General features: G+C 41.0%; 1 protein-coding gene across 3 annotated transcripts; it reads left to right on the top strand.

Annotated features, from left to right (window-relative positions):
• Positions 1 to 914: 914 nt before the first annotated feature.
• xrcc2 (X-ray repair complementing defective repair in Chinese hamster cells 2) lies at positions 915 to 3,785 on the top strand. 3 transcript variants are annotated; one of them, XM_017491759.3, is made up of 4 exons: positions 915 to 1,095; positions 1,253 to 1,372; positions 2,004 to 2,085; positions 2,690 to 3,785. In XM_017491759.3, the coding sequence occupies exons 2-4, from the start codon at positions 1,298 to 1,300 to the stop codon at positions 3,454 to 3,456; spliced, it is 924 nt and encodes a 307-aa protein (XP_017347248.1). In that variant the 5' UTR covers positions 915 to 1,095; positions 1,253 to 1,297; the 3' UTR covers positions 3,457 to 3,785. The 3 variants fall into 3 exon arrangements, with proteins under 3 accessions (XP_017347248.1, XP_017347173.1, XP_047014593.1); XM_017491684.3 differs by having other exon boundaries at positions 915 to 1,372; XM_047158637.2 differs by lacking the exon at positions 915 to 1,095 and having other exon boundaries at positions 1,323 to 1,372; positions 1,972 to 2,085.
• Positions 3,786 to 17,530: the final 13,745 nt, after the last annotated feature.

The following is a 17,530-nucleotide window of genomic DNA, read 5'->3' as shown; positions in this document are numbered from 1 at the left end:
ACTACAGTCTTCTGGACTACATTTGAACACTCAGCAATTCGAGGTCTAAAAAAAAGGACACTATCTTCAAGTAAAATTTAAATGATAGCCTTTACAAATTTATTTAAAATAATTATATAAAATAATATATAAAAAATAATATAATTAAATTACATGAAACTATAAATATCAACGAATGATATGCATGGCATGTGTGTGTGTTGGGGAATAAACACAGTCTGTTTTTTTTTAACAGTTATGTAGACTAATACAGTTTTAATGCATCTAATGAAACGTCATGTAAACCCGAAACCAGCAGGGGGCGATATGTGACCGCTTACTTATATCACCATATACTGTACATGCCTTATTACATTCATGTGACCTTTGTGAAGCATCTGCAACTATAAATATGAATATAATCAATGTAATATATAAAATAAATATAAATATAAATATTACTACCCAGGAAAATGGCAAATGTCAATTAATTACAAATGTATATATAATTTTATAAGATAGATAAATAGACAGACAGTCAGACAGATAGATAGACAGACAGGCAGGCAGACAGATAGATCGATCGATAGATAGATAGATAGATAGATAGATAGATAGATAGATAGATAAGATGTAGCTTGTTGTCTAGTTGCTCTTCTTCGTGCTTTTCTATGGTGTGGTGTATTTAAATTTTTAAAAAAATTCAGTTTCCTCTTCCTCTCTCCTTATATAAATATGCACACATATATGCGTATATATACCGCACTACATATAGTGTATAATCTCTTCATTTATACCATATATAGTGGACTTGTACACTATGGTTTTCATTCATTTAGAACGGAGCCCATGTGTTAGTGTTTTATTTATTTATTTATTTGTTTGTTTGTTTGTTTTGATTGATTTTTCATTCAGGCCAACGCACTAGCTACCTTTAATTTAAAGGGGTCCTTGAGATGCGCCATGTGTCTGTGTGCTGCGGAGTTAAACTGAACATATCATTACTCATTTGTAAATATTGTCAGATAATATCATTTAAAATCTAGTTTACGTTGTGGCGCAAATCTTAAATGTTTGAGTTCTAGCAGAGAAGAGTTTAAATATAGCGCATGCGCGGTATGTTTATTTCCTACTTCCACACGTCATTATTTTTGCGTGTAATTATTATTATTATTATTTTAAAACAGTAAATATTTGTGCGCGTGACGAGGCACCAGTCGTGATTTTACTTTATTATTTTATTGATTGAATCTGAAGTACTTTGTTTTGCTAGGAATGATTTACCCGGAAGTAGATAGGGGACAGATCCGTACTGCGCATGCGCAGAGCCTACACGGTGGTGAGAGGTGAGGAGATGTCAGGTCGGGTCAGGATGGCTGAAAATTGTGCACAGGTAGAGAAAGACTGATGATTATATACTTTGTTTTTGCAATATAAATATCAGGTCTTGGTAGGATTTACGTATTCATTAGAAAGTATTCGACGTGTAGAGATAAAATTGCACGCGAACATCATCCAATCAAGTTACATGATAATTTGTTAGAAGTAAGGCAGAACCAAAATACACAATATTACGTAATCTCATTACTATATAAGATATAAAATATTAGATTTGACACTTTCATTGTGTGCTGTGTGTCATTTCGGGTTAATATCCACTAGGGCAGAGAGTTTATAGACTTAATATTCACCCTTATTAGTCAGTTAGTTATTTGTAAGCACATCTGGGTGGGAAATTACTCTAGCATAGGGGTGGGCTATATGACCAAAACATATATATCAAACTGTCAGCAAAAGAGTAGTACATTATTTAAAATAAATAAATAAATTCATTTTCAGTAGTCGCTTCATCCTGATCAGGGTCACGGTAAATCCGGAGCTTATTCATCACAGGGCTACATGCACACACATCCATATACTGTCATGTTTTTGGGAGATGGGAGGAAACTGGAGAACCTGAAAGTGTGTCACCCCTGATTAATGTTACTGCAGGTTATTACCTAGGCACTTCATGTCATTCACAGCTCTTAGCCAGGATTGAGGGGAGGCGATCACTCAAAGACATGGATCAGCACATTTTCCCTGTAAATGGTGGTCCAGCTCAAGGTAACTGAATTCAAAATTCTACCTGCATTGCACTGCAACATGGAAACTGAAATCCATTTATCCATCCATCCATCCATCCATTCATACACTCATCCATCCATCCAATAATTCAACCAACCATCCATTCATCAATTAAGTCAACCAACCATCCATTCATCCATCCATCCCGACATCCATCCATTGATTTATCCAACCAAATAATAGAGACTGAAACATTTGCCATTAACTATATTTTGTTACCAATGAACTTCCATCCATCCATCCAACCAAGCAATCCAACCAACAACCAACCAACCAACCAAGCAATCCAACCAACCATGCAATGGGAAACTGAAACACTTGTTATTAATTACTTCTTTACATTACCATCCATCTAGCTCTCCATCCTTCCATCAAACCATACAGTAGAAACTGAAATGCTTGTCATGACCCATCAATCCAACCAATCAACCAACCAGCGAGTCATCCATCTGTCCAACCATACAGTAGAAACTTAAATGCTTGTCGTACACAATTCATTGTTCACATTACAATCCATCCATCCATCTGTCCAATTGAAACTGAAGAACTTGTCATTAAAATATTTTTTGTTTTTCACCTCCAGGTGATGTCATTGAGTTTCACGGAGTAGAAGGGAGTGGTAAGACCGAGATGTTGTACCACCTCCTGAGCCGCTGCATCCTCCCCACACACTGCGGAGGCTTGGAGGTGGAGGCCTTCTTCGTAGACACGGACTACCACTTTGACATGCTGCGTCTGGTGAGCATCCTGGAGGCCCGTCTGACCTCGTCGCCGCTGGAGAGCGAGATGGAGGAGGTGGTCCGTTCCAGTTTGCGTCGCCTCTCTGTGCTCCACTGCTCCAGCTCCGTCCAGCTCCTCCTCACACTACACTATTTGGAGGGAATCCTGTGCAGCCGGCCCGCCCTCTGCCTGCTCGTCATAGACAGTATTTCCTCCTTCTATTGGATTGACCGTGCCAACGGGGGTGACAGCTTGGTTCGGCAGGAAGCCAACCTGAGGAAGTGCACCGAGATACTGGATAGGCTCAGGAGAGACTATGGCGTTGTCGTTTTTGCCACCACACATGCGGTTATGAGGAATTATTCATCCAGCTCGACAGCGTCTGGACCGGCAGAGCCGAGCAGATCCACTCCTTCATGGAAGTGCAGCTCGGACTTCGACAAGCAGTATCTTTGCCGAGCCTGGCAAAAATTACTAACACACAGACTTCTGTTCTCAAAAAGTGACCACAGTAGTGTATCTGAGGACCACAAACAGCTTTTCTCTGTGGCAAGTAACACTGTAAGGACTAAAGGTGTTCATCGATGTGTGTTTTATGTCACAGAAGCGGGCGTTCAGTTTAGCGAGTGAGCAGAAGAACTACACACATCTGTGCACATCTGTGATTAAATCCTTCGAGTCAGCTGTTTCAGGGCACAAAACAACAGGAAGTGGCCAGGGTCTGCAGTCTTGGGTTTTTGCACTGTCTGATCTCTGGAAGAAGTGAACATTTATATAACGTATAAAACAAGATAATCAGCAGGCGAAGGACAGTTTATAAGCAGTAGCGATGCTTTACAGATCAGAGGACTCATCATCTCGTCTCATCAGACATTTGACATTTTTCATATGTTAAGAATTAATTATTGATTTTGTTATTTTGTAACGCAACATTGAATTTTAATAAAGAAGCTAGAAATGACGTGTTTTCATACTTTTGATGTACGTACATGTGTTTACCTTACACCTTATCTTGTGTTCATAGAGATTTTCTGGGTATAAAGCATCACTGGGTCAAATATGTGCATCTGTTTTTATTTATTTATTTATTTATTTATTTATCACTCACGCATTTTTTTCCCCACATTTTAGAATAATAATAAAGTCATCAAAACTCTGGAGTAACACAAATGGAACTATGGGAATTATGTTGTGATAAAAAATATAAATCTAAATAATTTAGTAGTTTATCATCTTCAAAGTAGACACGCTTTTTGCTAGAATCTCCAGAAAGGTATTCCTGTCATTTTCCCTGAACAGATTTCTTCAGGAATTTCCCTGAGATGTTTACTTTTAAACCGTATTAAAGGAGTTCACACCGACGCCGGACTCGTATCGGCTGCTTTTCGGAATATTTCACTCCGAGTCGTCCGTTTAAGAATATATTTTTGTAAATCAAATGTTAGTTCCCTTAAGGAGCGAATACGTTGACACGATGATATTTTTGTCTACGACACCGATTTCAAACATTTAATCACACGCCTTCAGATCAAAAGGTTTTTAAGATCATGAGGAAACATTTCAGTCGAGTGTCCACAAACTTTCGACTGGTCGTGTATACATGTGTATGTATAATATAGCAGCTGCACCTGGGCAAGCGTTGGAACGATGTCTTGCCTCAATCTGCTTTCATTACTAGGAGTGTTATCAAATGACGGTCCGTACAGGATTCCGCGGGATTTTTTGGTGATGGTCGCGGCCAGAAACGTGATTTTTCTGCGACTACGTGAATCGGCGAAATCGCGATCGCACGAAATTGTTTTGCACGGTCTTTCAGTGACGTTTGTGAGATGTCGGAGATGTTCGATGACATCGCGTGACGCATCTTGGCGTCAAAACCTGCTGAAAAATCGCAAGATTCTCAGAATATCGCGTATTCTGCCCGATGTCGCGTTCCTTTTTGCGATCGCAAAATCACGAAACATTGGAGGGACTGAAATGAGGTTGTTCCGGTACTCCTCAAGTTACTCTGTGACTTGTTCCGCATTCATCTTAACTCGCAAGTTGAAAATCAGAGAAAAACATGTAGGTGTGTGCTCTGTTCGCGACAAGTCAGCTAGTTTATAACGTGTTTGGCGAGTGTTACAGATTTAACCAAATAACGTGCACTGAACTCAGAGTTGAGGAGAACTTCCTAAGCCGAGGGGGCGTTTTCTTTGTTTCCTCTTACTCTGAGACAGAAACGACAAGTTAGTCGAATACAGCGTCAGTTCGCGTAAAGAAAGGTGCGTCCTCGGTGCCTTTCTATTTACAGTATCTCACAAAAGTTAGTACACCCCTCACATGTTTGTAAATATCTGATGATATCTTTTCATGTGACGACACTGAAGAAATGACACTGTGCTACAGTGTAAAGTAGTGAGTGTACAGCTTGTGTAACAGTGTAAATTTGCTGTCCCCTCAAAATAACTCAACACTCAGACATTGATGTCTAAACCGCTTAACAATCATGACCATCTTAACATCTTAACAAATATGACCAAAGCTATATCCCTGTTCCGCACATCACAGTGCAGGAAAGTGCTCACAAAGGTAACAGTTCCAGGGTCCCCACTTCAATCCTGGGCTTGGGTTACTCTCTGTGTAGAGTTCTGCATGTTCATCTCTTGTCCCTTTGTGTTTCTTCTGGGTTCTCTTCCTAAAAACCTGACAGTCTCTATGTGTGAATTTCCATGTGCATGGTGCCCTGAGATGGTCTGGCCTCATATCCAGGCTATATTCCTGTCTTATACCGGGACAAAGTGGATTACTGTATTACTGTATAGATACTGTATCTGGATTAGCAGTGACTGAACTGGTAAAATACACTGAGGATATGAGACTGAACTTGTAAGATGTGCAGTTAGATATCAGGCGAGTAGGAGCCATATAACGTCTAGACTTGGGCCTCCTGGATCATTGGTGGATTTGGATGTGAATGTAGAACACATCAGTGTTGAATTGGGTGAACGTGGTGGAAATCAATAGCCTGTACCCGTCTACTCTCCTCTCAACCGTGACCTGCGCAGTCCATTAGGTATTGTAGACGGCCCTTCCGTCACCACGAGTCCAATAGGGACAAGGTCTTTGTTGTTGATGGAGAAGGGGTTGTTTTGGGGGTACTGTTTCTGCCAAGGGTCCAGCAGCCACTGTTCTGAGTAGAGAAACATGGAAAGAGGGTGAGTGAACAGTAAGCTACGGGGTTGGTTCTTGATTTATATACTTTTAAATGGATCGATGCCTTGTGGCATCTGCAAGCTTAGTGTTAGTTCATGTGAGCTTTCTCCCATACTCATTCAGCCCTGAGGAACCACTCATCCACTGTCGGAGCCTCTGTCTAGGTTGGTCTTCTGGTCGGTGCTCTCCACTTATCCATACTAATGAGGACTCTAACAGATTCTGATGATCCGTTTAAAGTCTTTGGACGATTGTTTCCACTCCTCTAGTGCCGGCGTACTTCATCGCATCATAGTTTCGTAGTGAAAAGAAAGGACATGGATGGAGTTCGGATGAATACCATGTCATTGTGATAATATGGCTCTTATTCCCACTTCTGGGGCATCTACCTCCTCCACAAAGGGCAATTTAGAATCAGGATGTTTTAGCACAGGGGCTGAGGTGTACCTTTACTAGGTCTCTGAAGGCTTGGGTTGCAGCAGAGTTCCATCTAAGCTTATTTTTCCTCCTTTCAGCAGGGTGATAAGAGGCGCTGAAAAATTGAACAAGCATGTGATAGAAGTCTGCAAAAACAAGGACTCAGTGGAGTTTGTTGATGGTCCGAGGCTCAGGGCGAGTTGACTACTGCTTTGCCATTTTGACCCCCTGCTCAGGAAGGACTCTGGTGAAACAGGCATTTCTTAGCTTTGGCAAACAACTGGCGATCAAGCAAACATATCAGAACATTAAATACATGCTGAATATGTTCAGATTGGATATCCGAGTGTATTAAAATCTCTATACACTATAACAATTTGTCCAGCATGTCACATAACACATCATTGTTGAATGCCTAGAAGACAGAGAGGAGATTTATCAATCCATATGGCATGATGAGGCTGTCAAAATGCCCATAGTGCTGGAAAAGACAGTTTTCCACTAATCTCCCTCTCAAATGCTGATAGATTGCATGCTCTTCAGCGGCATAATGTGTTGAAGGAACAGGAGTTACAATCCAGTGCTCCACTAATATTGGCACCCTTGATAAATATGAGCAAAGAAGGCTTTAATCTAATTTTTAATCTAATTTTTTAAATCTAATTTTTACTATTGTCTGTTGTGTGTCTTTATTTGGTTTTATTCTGTTTTCTATTTTACTTTCTTTACTCTATTCAGCACTTTGGTCAGCTTCACTGTGTTAAACGGGCTTTATAAATAAAATGTACTTGCTTACTAATACAGACGCACGTCCAATTCCAGGTCGATTCATCATAACATTTCCAGTCGACTGGAACTTCTTAATTATCGCCCTGATGGTGAAATGGGCGTTTTCAATGCTTGTGCTATTTTCTTACAGCCACGCCCCATTTTGTGAAGCTCAACAACCTTTTGCCGCACATCACAGTTATATTCCTCGCTCTTACCCCTCGTTATGAATGACTAAAGGAATTTGGCCTGTGTGTTTCCTCATATTTATACCTCTGTGAAACAGGAAGTCATGGTTGAACAATTTCCTGTTCCTAGTCACCCAGGTGTACTAAATTAAATTACTAAATTGTTGTGCACCTATATTTAACAAAGTTATTTATTTATTTATTTATTTATTTTTTTGCAATTGTTTGATATCCGTGAGAGCCGAATATTTTTGTGAATCTTTTGAACAGAAGATCAAAAGATTAAACAATAAAAACATTTTTTCACAGCCATCTTTGCACATATTTACCAAGGGTGCCAATATTATTGGAGGGCACTGTAACTGCTCTTTAACAGACGGCAGCAAAGGAAGTGAGAATCAATACTTGGTGTCTTATTTAGAACCCTACAATCTACCGAGTGCACTTCTCGAGACTGTGTTTAACCTCTCCACAGTAGCCCTACAGCCTCAATATACTTCTTCATTTCTCCTCAGCCTTCAGCTGGTCGGTAGCCAACTGCATGGGTCTTCGTCCAAATCATGATTTGCAGGAGGACCTGTGGGACCTCGTTTCCACTTGATTTGCAAGGCATCTAAACTTTAACTGTCAATATGCCAAACAAGTGTGCACTACAAGTCTTCCTTAAGGCCTGTCCAAAAATGCATGGGCTCATTCCCAACGGTAAAGGTGGCAATGGTGCAGAAGTTCAGAGGATATTCAGTGAAGGAGTCTAAGTCTCATAAGTCTCATGAGTCTATCACCACCCTCTGTCCCCCTAGAGTATGATTTAAAGAGTGTTCAAAAATGTTAATTTTTGCTTAATTCCAATAAACAGTGAGATGAACGTGGAAGTACTGGCACTGCCAGAGAGGGAAGCTCCCAACTGATGGGTGAAATACAGAGAGAAATGCAGCAGGAAGCCCCAACACCGGTAGTCGAGATGGCAGATTTGACGAGAGGAAGAGGCAGCGCTGGTGATGGATGAAGAATAGAGCGAATGGGGAGTTGGGAAATTTAGTTTTTGTGAAATTTTTTCCATCGTGGAGTCCCAATGTCCATATTTATGACAGGTTCAGACAGTTTAATGGCATTTCTACATTCCAAATTTGGTCAGACTGCTGCCTCCATGTCAGTGGTGAAATCTTCTGTCATGAAGCTGTCATGAAATTTTCTGTCATGAACCAGGAAGCAGGCAGATATCCTTCAATCCATCAATCAATCAATCAGAGATCCTGAACAATGCAGGGCAATCAAACTCGTACACAAAGGACAGAAGCAAAAAAAAAGTCAAACTGGTAATAGCAAACAATATACAATGTTTAGAATGTGTATGGGGAAAATAACAAAACCTCACAAAGATTACCGATGAGTGAACCAGGTTAAATTCACTGCACAAATGAAACTAAACAGGACAAGTGCAGTTAGTAATCATTTGAGTGGGAGCGATATAATGTCCGGACGAGTGTCGGCTTCTGAATCGGTGATGGATTTGTACATAACGAAAGAATGTAATGATTTACAAATGTTACAGCCATAAATGAAAGTTAAATTCTCTACTTGTATCTCTTCAAACAAGTCAACTACATAACCCAGCTAAATGGGTTGATTTCACCTTCTAAATATCTACACAGGGATAATGAGTGCTGACAGTGTGGGTCACTTATTTTAAACCCAAGTGACGCTAGTTCAGGCGTGTCCAATCTTATCCATAAAGGACCGGTGTGGGTGAAGGTTTTCATTCCAACCATCCATCCATCCATCTTCTATACCGCTTTATCCTTTTCAGGGTCACGGGGAACCTGGAGCCTGTCCCAGGGAGCATCGGGCACAAGGCGGGGTACACCCTGGACAGGGTGCCAGTCCATCGCAGTCATTCCAACCAAGCACAGTCTATTGAAAGCCAAGCTCAACTGATTAAATAGGTGGGATCAGGTGTGGCTCCTGTTTGATTGGGATGAAAACCTGCACCCACACTGGCCCTTTGAGGATAAGATTAGACACCCCAGTGCTAGTTAAAGTGATATTATCATCTAGCTTGATTGGCTGACCTGTGGCACCATAGGTCATGGAACCATACGTCATGATAATGATTTTCATGGCACTCGCAATGACCGTTAACTGTTCTCTTCAAGTAAGTTTATTAAATGCTTTTTAAAAACACAGACAGGATCAGAAAGTAGACCCGAATGTTCAGTTTATTCATCGGTTGTATGAAGGAAGCATAGCAAACTGCTAACTACATTTTCCCACACAGGGAACTGTCCAGTTTTGGTGAGTCTGTGCCCATGATAGCCTCAGATTCTGGTTCCTGGCTGACAGGACTGGAACCTGATGTGGTTCCTCTACTGTTGTAGCCCATCCACCTCAAGGTTGTGTCGTGCATGCAGAGATACTTTTTTGCTCACCACAGTTGTAAAGAGTGCTTATTTGAGCTGCTATAAACTTCCTGTCAGCTCAGGCCAGTCTGGTCGTTCGACTCTGATCTCAGCAAGGTGTTTCAGCCTGCAGACCCTCTGTTCACAGGATGTTTTTTTTTGTTTTTCACACCATTCTGTGTTAACTCTAAAGCAGTGGTTACCAACCCTGTTCCTAGAGATCTCCCTTTCTGAAGACTTTAGCTCCAGCTATAGGCGTGCCCACCTGACCATCCAACCATTGCCTTAAGAAGTTCTTGATCAACTAAGACAGGTGTGTTAGATTTTGGTTGCAGATGCAACCTACAAGAAGGTAGATCTCAAGGAAGAGGGTTGGTGACCACTGCTCTAGAGACTGGAGATAAGCACTTTCTGAAATACTCAAACCAGCCCATCTGGCACCAACAACCACGCAATGGTTAAAGTCACAGAGATCACACTATCCCCCCATTCTGTTGTTCGATGTGAACGTTAGATGAAGTTTTTGCATTGTCCTACTGCCACATGATTGGCTGCATAGGATCTTGCATAGGTCGGTCGAATGATCTGATTTGATCACGCCACCGCGTCTTCTAGACCATTTCTCCAGATTGTGGTTGACCCTAAATCAGAAGAAGTCCTCTTTCAGATCATTTAGTCTCAAGATTCATCTTTCATAACAGCATCATTGTAGTTTCCATGTCATCCTCAACTTCAGCTTCCTATGCCACATCAACTGCTTGACTATCCTCACTGCCTGACGCTTTAGTGGCTTTCTGGGTCCTCTGTACAGCCTGTATATGGGCATTATGAACCACAAATACACCATGATGAGCATCAGGTGGCTGGTTGACACAGGTGAGATTTCTATTTGTCAGTTATCCTTTTCATATAGTGAATTTCTGTGCTCTGTGCTCTCCTTTTGGCACCAGTATGGTGTCCGTGGAAAGCAGTCCTAGATTGTGTTTTTTTCCTCTCTTTTTCCTCCCTCATTCTACTTCCCTATTAGCTGCTCATCTATAGTTGTTAGGGCTATGTACCCTTGTTCTGAATGAGTCATGACTGCATCCAAAAATAGTCCAGATAATACAGTAATTACCCAACTCCTATGTGCATTATACCTGCTTAATTTTTTTTTTTAATCCTGAAACGTAAACACGGTTTTCGACCACCATGTCCGACTGATGTTTCCATGCTTGAAGGGTTTGCCACAGCACCTTCCACTCAGGTAAGGATCTTACGTCCCAGCTCCCGGGGGTTATATGTGGTGTCCACATCCCGACCACTTTCACGTAAGACTGCTCAAAAGCAAGGGACTGAGAACCTACACTATGGGAGAGTTGTTCAAAAGTTCTAGCAGCACCGCTGAAGTATCCCTGTGACTGGAAAATGTTTCCTGAGTACAGTGCACTTAATCTGTGCGATACTGTGCTATGCTTAATTCCCATGGGTTCCCTCACGACCTGTCCAATTCAAGTGGTCACCCATCCGTGCTGAAAGTTTGTGTGGCTACTGTTTCTGATTCTTAAGCCGGCTTTACGCCGTAAGGTTTGGAACTTGATTTTGCAGCTGTGTGTATTCTTTTTCACAGGACTGTACAAGTTTGGTCATGTGACCTACAAATTTACATTCATGGCACGTGGCAGACGCCCTTCTCCAGACCGACTCACGTTTATCTCGTTTTGTACGACTGAGCCGTTTGTATTAATATGACTTGCATGTAATATGTCCAGGTGCTCATCCTGTGCAAATCATTTATAATTGCTACCTCAAGCAAGATTTCTTAATGGACATATTCAATAAAAAACCGATCCCCTCACAATGGTACATTAGCATCATTCGTTTCTGTGTATACTCACTTCTTTCAGTCCATTTCTTCGCCTGTTTGTTCCTACAATTCAAAACCTCTTGTCCTTTGCCTGTTGGTCATGTTTTTCCCGTCTATTCTCCTGTTCTGCCCTTTCACTCGTATGCTATCGGTTTATATAAACACTATGATTTTGACCTTTTTTTTTTTTTTTTTTACTACTTTGTCTATGATTACTTTCTTGCCTGCTGTTTTGTTTGCTTTTGTTCCAATAAACTCCTTTCTTTTTTTTTTTTATTGAGTTTTAACCTGCAGTCATCTCCTCTTGGTCTCCAGATCTGATCTAAAATAAATAAAATAAAATAAAATAAAAAAGGCCGTGTGACATCTGGCAGTTTAAACAGAAATGTCAAGAAGATTTGACAAAGATAGGCCAAGTACTTGGGCACAATCAGTCAGGACGCTGCACAGACGATATGAAAGACGTCGCAGGCTAGTTACAAATAGTGTACGTACAAATTATTACAGAATATTTACGTCGCATGCAGAAAAAGACGTGCAAACTGAGATCGGACTGAGATCGTTTTAAAACGATTGCAAGTTGCCGCTGAAGCGTTTTTTGTTTTTTTTTTAAACCCTGATCATTTTTTCATTTTGAACTACCTCATTTGAAATGCTCTAACTTCTGAAAATCTACCCAAAGAATAGCTATAAGAGAATTGAAAGTGTGTATGATTAAACGTTTTCACTACAGCGCTGTTGAATCCTGGATTCTGATTGGTCAGAAGGTGCTGATTGATTCATTTTACTGTAGCTGTATTGTAGCTGCAAATCACAGGTTTCTATATTAATGTGCTGCTCCGAGGAAAGGTTTGCTGTTGTGTAACAGACATAAGCACTGATACAGTGAGGTTTACCGTAAGGAGACGTTTGTTTAACGTTTACGGAAGGAGTCTCCAGTGTCAGTGTCTTTGTAACAGTCTGAGGTAAAGCTGTGACTATTGAAGTTTTCTGGAGTTTACGCTTCTTTGTGGTCTCTCTCCCCGTTAACTCGGCTAGTTACGGCTGTTATAATCGGTATGGGGAATTATCTCATGGACGTTTCACGTTTGCATAAAAAGTCCAGAGTATTGTTCATTAATAAATAAATGACCTTGGTATAAGAGGAACAAAACTCCTTTGCAGTGCGCTCTTGTAGGAAAATGAATAACTCCATCACTCCGTTATTGGTTATTTTTCCCATAACAAGTGCAGAAAGTGTTAATCAACACCTTCTGACCAATCAGATTTGAGACAGATTCAACATAACCGCCCTACAGGACAATAGGGGGTAGCTTTTCCTTTCGATTTGATCAGATCTTGACGTTTTCTGCATGTAACTTTCAGACACACGGACGTGTCGGTGTTCTTCCGGGGAATCTTTAACGTAAATCTGAGACGACGGAGAAGAAGCTGTGCTGGGTGTACTCACGTGGACTTTCTGGAACACTTTGTGGCCTCCACACTAATCTAAACTGAAGGTGAAATTTCCTTTATAGGAACAAATCCTGTTGTTTTTTTTTTTTCCTTTCATGCAAGAAGGTTATTACCCAGTGTCCACGTATGCTAGAGAGTGTACGGTCCTCTCCGAAACTATTCGAACATCAAGGCCAATTACATTTTTTGAAAAGATGGATTTGAGACGACAGTTTAGGATTTCAGCTTTAAATTCAGTGGTATTCATATCTAGATGGGTTAAACAACTGCGATGGACTGGCACCCTGTCCAGGGTGTACCCCGCCTTGTGCCCCATGCTCCCTGGGATAGCCTCCAGGTTCCCCGTGACCCTGACGGACAAACGGTATAGAAGATGGATGGATAAATGTGTTAAACAACATAAAACATAGAACCTGTTGTATCAGATCACCCAATTTTTAGGCGAGTAAAAGTATCGGAACAGATAAGACTCGAAGTAAATTAAAGTAAATAACATTTTGGGGGATTTTTCTTCGCAGCTCTGACGTCGTTTCTCCCATCAGCTGTTGTTGTTTTTCATTGGCCGATCCATTCGGTGTCCGTTGCTCAGTAGACCAGGGGTTTCTTTCTTTTTCAGGACATTCCAAATTGTTGTATAGGCTATGCCCAATGCTTGTGTAATGCCTCTGATTGATTTTATCTCTTTACTCAGCTTCAAAATGGCTTGCTTTTCTCCCATAGACTGCTCTCTGATCTTCATGTTGGTGTAGCCGAGTGGGACTTTTCTCTATAACCCTTCCTGGTGGCGAAGTGGAATAATCTACCCTATAGACTTAGCTGTGTCAGTTACCGGCTAGTTAATCATCACCATGATTAACGCAGATGGCTGAGTGTGCGTTGACCCGTTTCTGGTTACCCCTCGTTTCCAATTTCGCCTTTTTGTCCAATCTCAGTCGCATGAGTGCAGTGAGAGTATGTTGCAGTGTGCAGTCATTTTATATACGTCGTATTGCAGTGAGTATGATCTCTTTCTGGACTGTTTTGAGCTATGAATAATGCTTGAACCTCATGGCTGCGAGTGTGTACGTGTGAGTGTGTATGTGTGTGCAGGTGGGGGGGTGGGAGGTCTTTAATCAGCAGGACACACGTACCCGGACTACGCTGCTGTTCCGTCTCCATTGTGAATTTGTTTTGCTTCAATGTTCTTTTTGTTTTGGTATCTTCTTCCATTGCTAGTGCTTGTGTGTGGATTTGCGTTATTTTGCTTTCTTGTTGTATAATTTGTATTCTGGGGGTGGGATGATTGAGACGGGGGACTTTACTGAAGAATTATCAATTGTATGAACAATCATTTACGGGAGGTTACATAATTGGGGCAGTGGTGGCTCGGTGGTTAAAGGCTCTGGGTTACTGCTCAGAAGGTCAGGAGTTCAACCTGCCACTGTCGGGCCCTTGAGCGAGGCCCTTAACCCTCGACTGCTCAGTTGTATAAATGAGATAAATGTAAGTCGCTCTGGATAAGGACGTCTGCCAAATGTCGTAAATGTAATTGCCCTTGGTGTTGATTCGCTTTTTTTTTAAAATAATATGTAGTATTTGTCATCTTGAAAAGCGCTGTGGGTTCCCCCGGGGACGTCGGTAAAAAAGCTACTTTGCCGACCCACTTTTTGGGTGTAGTGTTAAACACACTTGAGTGTGAGTTTCTGGTTGTCGTTGAGTGTGGAGTACCAGTGTGTGATTGCTTGTTAGGGTGGGTTAGGGGATTGGTTTTCTCTGTTAGTATCTTCGACCACCCGGGGGTCCCGCTCAATTTTTCATATCCTTTTTAAATACATTCTTCAGTATTATTATCTGTGGGTAATTGAATGTATTAAATGTATTAAAACTTAAATAGTCATCAGTGAATGTTGTGTGATTTTTATGTGGATTATTTTACGTAATAAAAAATCGGTTTTCATCGGCAGAACCGTCTCAGTTCTCTCTGGGAAGAACGGACCTGTTCATTTGAGTGATTGTATATCCTTCGGTGAAAGTCCCTAAGTGGCGTAGTCGGCTGTATTTTAAGACTTTATTCGGGATTTTTCTTAACGTGAGTCGCCTTGCCTCGCCTCTTATCCATCGTCTCTCTCTTCGCCTTTCCATCCCGGCGTACTAGCTTATCCTTTTTAACAAAAAATGCAGTCTTCACAGGTGAAACTGAAGGCTTTAAACCAAGAGTAGATGTTCAGAGCTATGCGTTGTTTAAGCAAACAATCTAACAGGACACACCCGGGTAACAAGAAACACCTGTCAATCCAATGATATATGTTCCAATATTTTTGCTCGCCTACCAGTTGGGTGGTCTGATTCTCTTGCGTTCTATGTCGTATAAAACACGTCCACATATAAATACCAGGAAATAAAATCTGAAATTCTAAACTCTCGTCTTCATCTTTTGAGCTCAAACCCAAATGTCTTCAGTCTTGCCGTCCCAATACTTTCGGAGGGGACTGTATATCACTGTGCTTTACATTTTATCACTGACCACAAATACCACCGGGAACTATAGAGATCAATGGCCATCATTGTACGTACAGTGCACACACTCACTCACGGGTTCACTCTTAGTTAAAAAATAATAATAATAATAATCTCTACTAAGACTTGTTCCCTCCTGTCTTTATTCATATCTTCAAAATACACAGCTGATATGTACGGCGCTTTAAAAACGGGTCTCATCTGGATGTTCCGCGCGTCAGGACCTGAGCTGGGTGCTCAAGGATTCGTAAAGGAAATGGATATGTAATACATCATTGCTTTCCTGCACTGTTTTCATGATGTTATGCTAACTGTATTGTATGATTATTTATTTATTTTGCTTTTTCTGCGTGTGTGCTGAAACTTTGTGCGCTGTTTATCTCGGCCAGGGCTTTCTTAAAAATCTCAACATGATTTTACTTACTTAAATAAAACTCATGAAGTGAATAACCTTGCAAAAAATGTCTCCTTGAACGAATTTCCTCTAAATGTCGAGTGGGTGCACAAACGTATTTCGTACATGCAGAGATATATCTGTAGTGACAATTACTAATTGTTCTGGGGGTTTGTTTTTTTTCTGGTTATATTAGTTTAATTATATCAAGTAAACTTTACTTCAAGTGAGTGATTCCAGCTCCATCTAATCGTGTTCCATCTACGTGAATAAACCGTGTAGATGAAGTCACAGATAACTGCGATGAGTCAAACTAGATGCATTACACCCGGAAAATACTCAGTAAAATTCCATTATTCCTTGATGATCGATTTCATGTCACTTTATGTAAAATCCGCTTTGATTTAAATGGTTATATGTCGCACAAATAAAACAATCAAAACGATATTTATTTCATGCAAAAGAGCTTTAATTAACTGTAAAACTAAACACTGTAAAAAAAATAAATAAAAAACAACAACAACAACAACACGTCTTCTAAACTTCATGTCTTGTCGTTTGGAACCATCGTACTTTTCCTGCAGCTCCTTTAACGTTGCTGTCGGTCTCTTGGAAGCCTCCCTGGTAAGATTTTATCTTCTCCTTTTCGTACAGTTTGGAGGGACGTGCCGTTCTCGTTGATGCCGCATTTTCTCCACTTGTTGTTGACGGCCATCGCGGTCTTCCACGGTACGCCGAATGTTTCGGAAATTCTTTTACACCCCTCTCTCCTGACCGATATATTTCAACACGTGAGATACCATGCGGGATTTCTAAGCGCTTTGCAGACCATGGCTTCAGCAGTCAGAGGAAACCGAAGTGAGGAGGATGTGAAGACGAGCCTACAGAAACAGCCGGTCTTCATTTGGGGTTAATCAGAATCATTTCATTGATGACATCTGTATGATATTTTTCCTATCTGTTTTTCCATACAACGTTTCTGATTGTTTTTCACTTAATGTTTCTACGCTGTCATCTCATACTGAGGGTGGAAGAAGTTCTGACATGATTGATCTTGGTTTCATTTTTTTTCCCCCCCACAAAAAACAGGGGTGTTTTAATTTTTATATACGCTGTACTTGTTTTAGGGTGAATAAGTAATCAGTTTAGAGCACGATGTACAGCACGGATACACAGAATATACGGGGGGGGGGGGGGGGGGGGGGATGATCGACTTATCTGTAAGATAATTGAATCAATCAGCAGGCATTTGCGTGAAATGAGAGCTGATTATAGGCTGTGTGTGTTTTCATTCATCTCACTGATGAAACTCAACCCGCACTGTTACGTTTCATTCAGACGACCCCCCCCCCCCCCGCCTTTTGTCTTTCTTTCTTACGTACACACACAAAAGAGTTTTTCATGCAAATAAACCTGACATTGAAGATGGTATTCACCTGGAAATGTAAAATAAAGGGTTCATTAAAGGTGACGGATGTCAGTGAGGATGTGTAGAGCAGTCCAGGTGCAGAAGGGAGTGAAAGAGAGAGAGCAGTGGGGAAAAAAAAAC

Source organism: Ictalurus punctatus, chromosome 1 (assembly GCF_001660625.3).
Source record: "Ictalurus punctatus breed USDA103 chromosome 1, Coco_2.0, whole genome shotgun sequence".
NCBI lineage: Eukaryota > Metazoa > Chordata > Actinopteri > Siluriformes > Ictaluridae > Ictalurus > Ictalurus punctatus.
This window is presented reverse-complemented; position numbering and strand designations above follow the sequence as displayed.

Excerpts from the sequence above, each read along its gene's own strand:
- xrcc2 (XM_017491759.3), top strand. The coding sequence starts at position 1,298 with ATGCGCAGAGCCTACACGGTGGTGAGAGGTGAGGAGATGTCAGGTCGG. Across the intron at positions 1,373-2,003 it reads TGGCTGAAAATTGTGCACAG|CTCTTAGCCAGGATTGAGGG; the intron begins GTAGAGAAAGAC and ends TGTCATTCACAG. Across the intron at positions 2,086-2,689 it reads AAATGGTGGTCCAGCTCAAG|GTGATGTCATTGAGTTTCAC; the intron begins GTAACTGAATTC and ends TTTCACCTCCAG.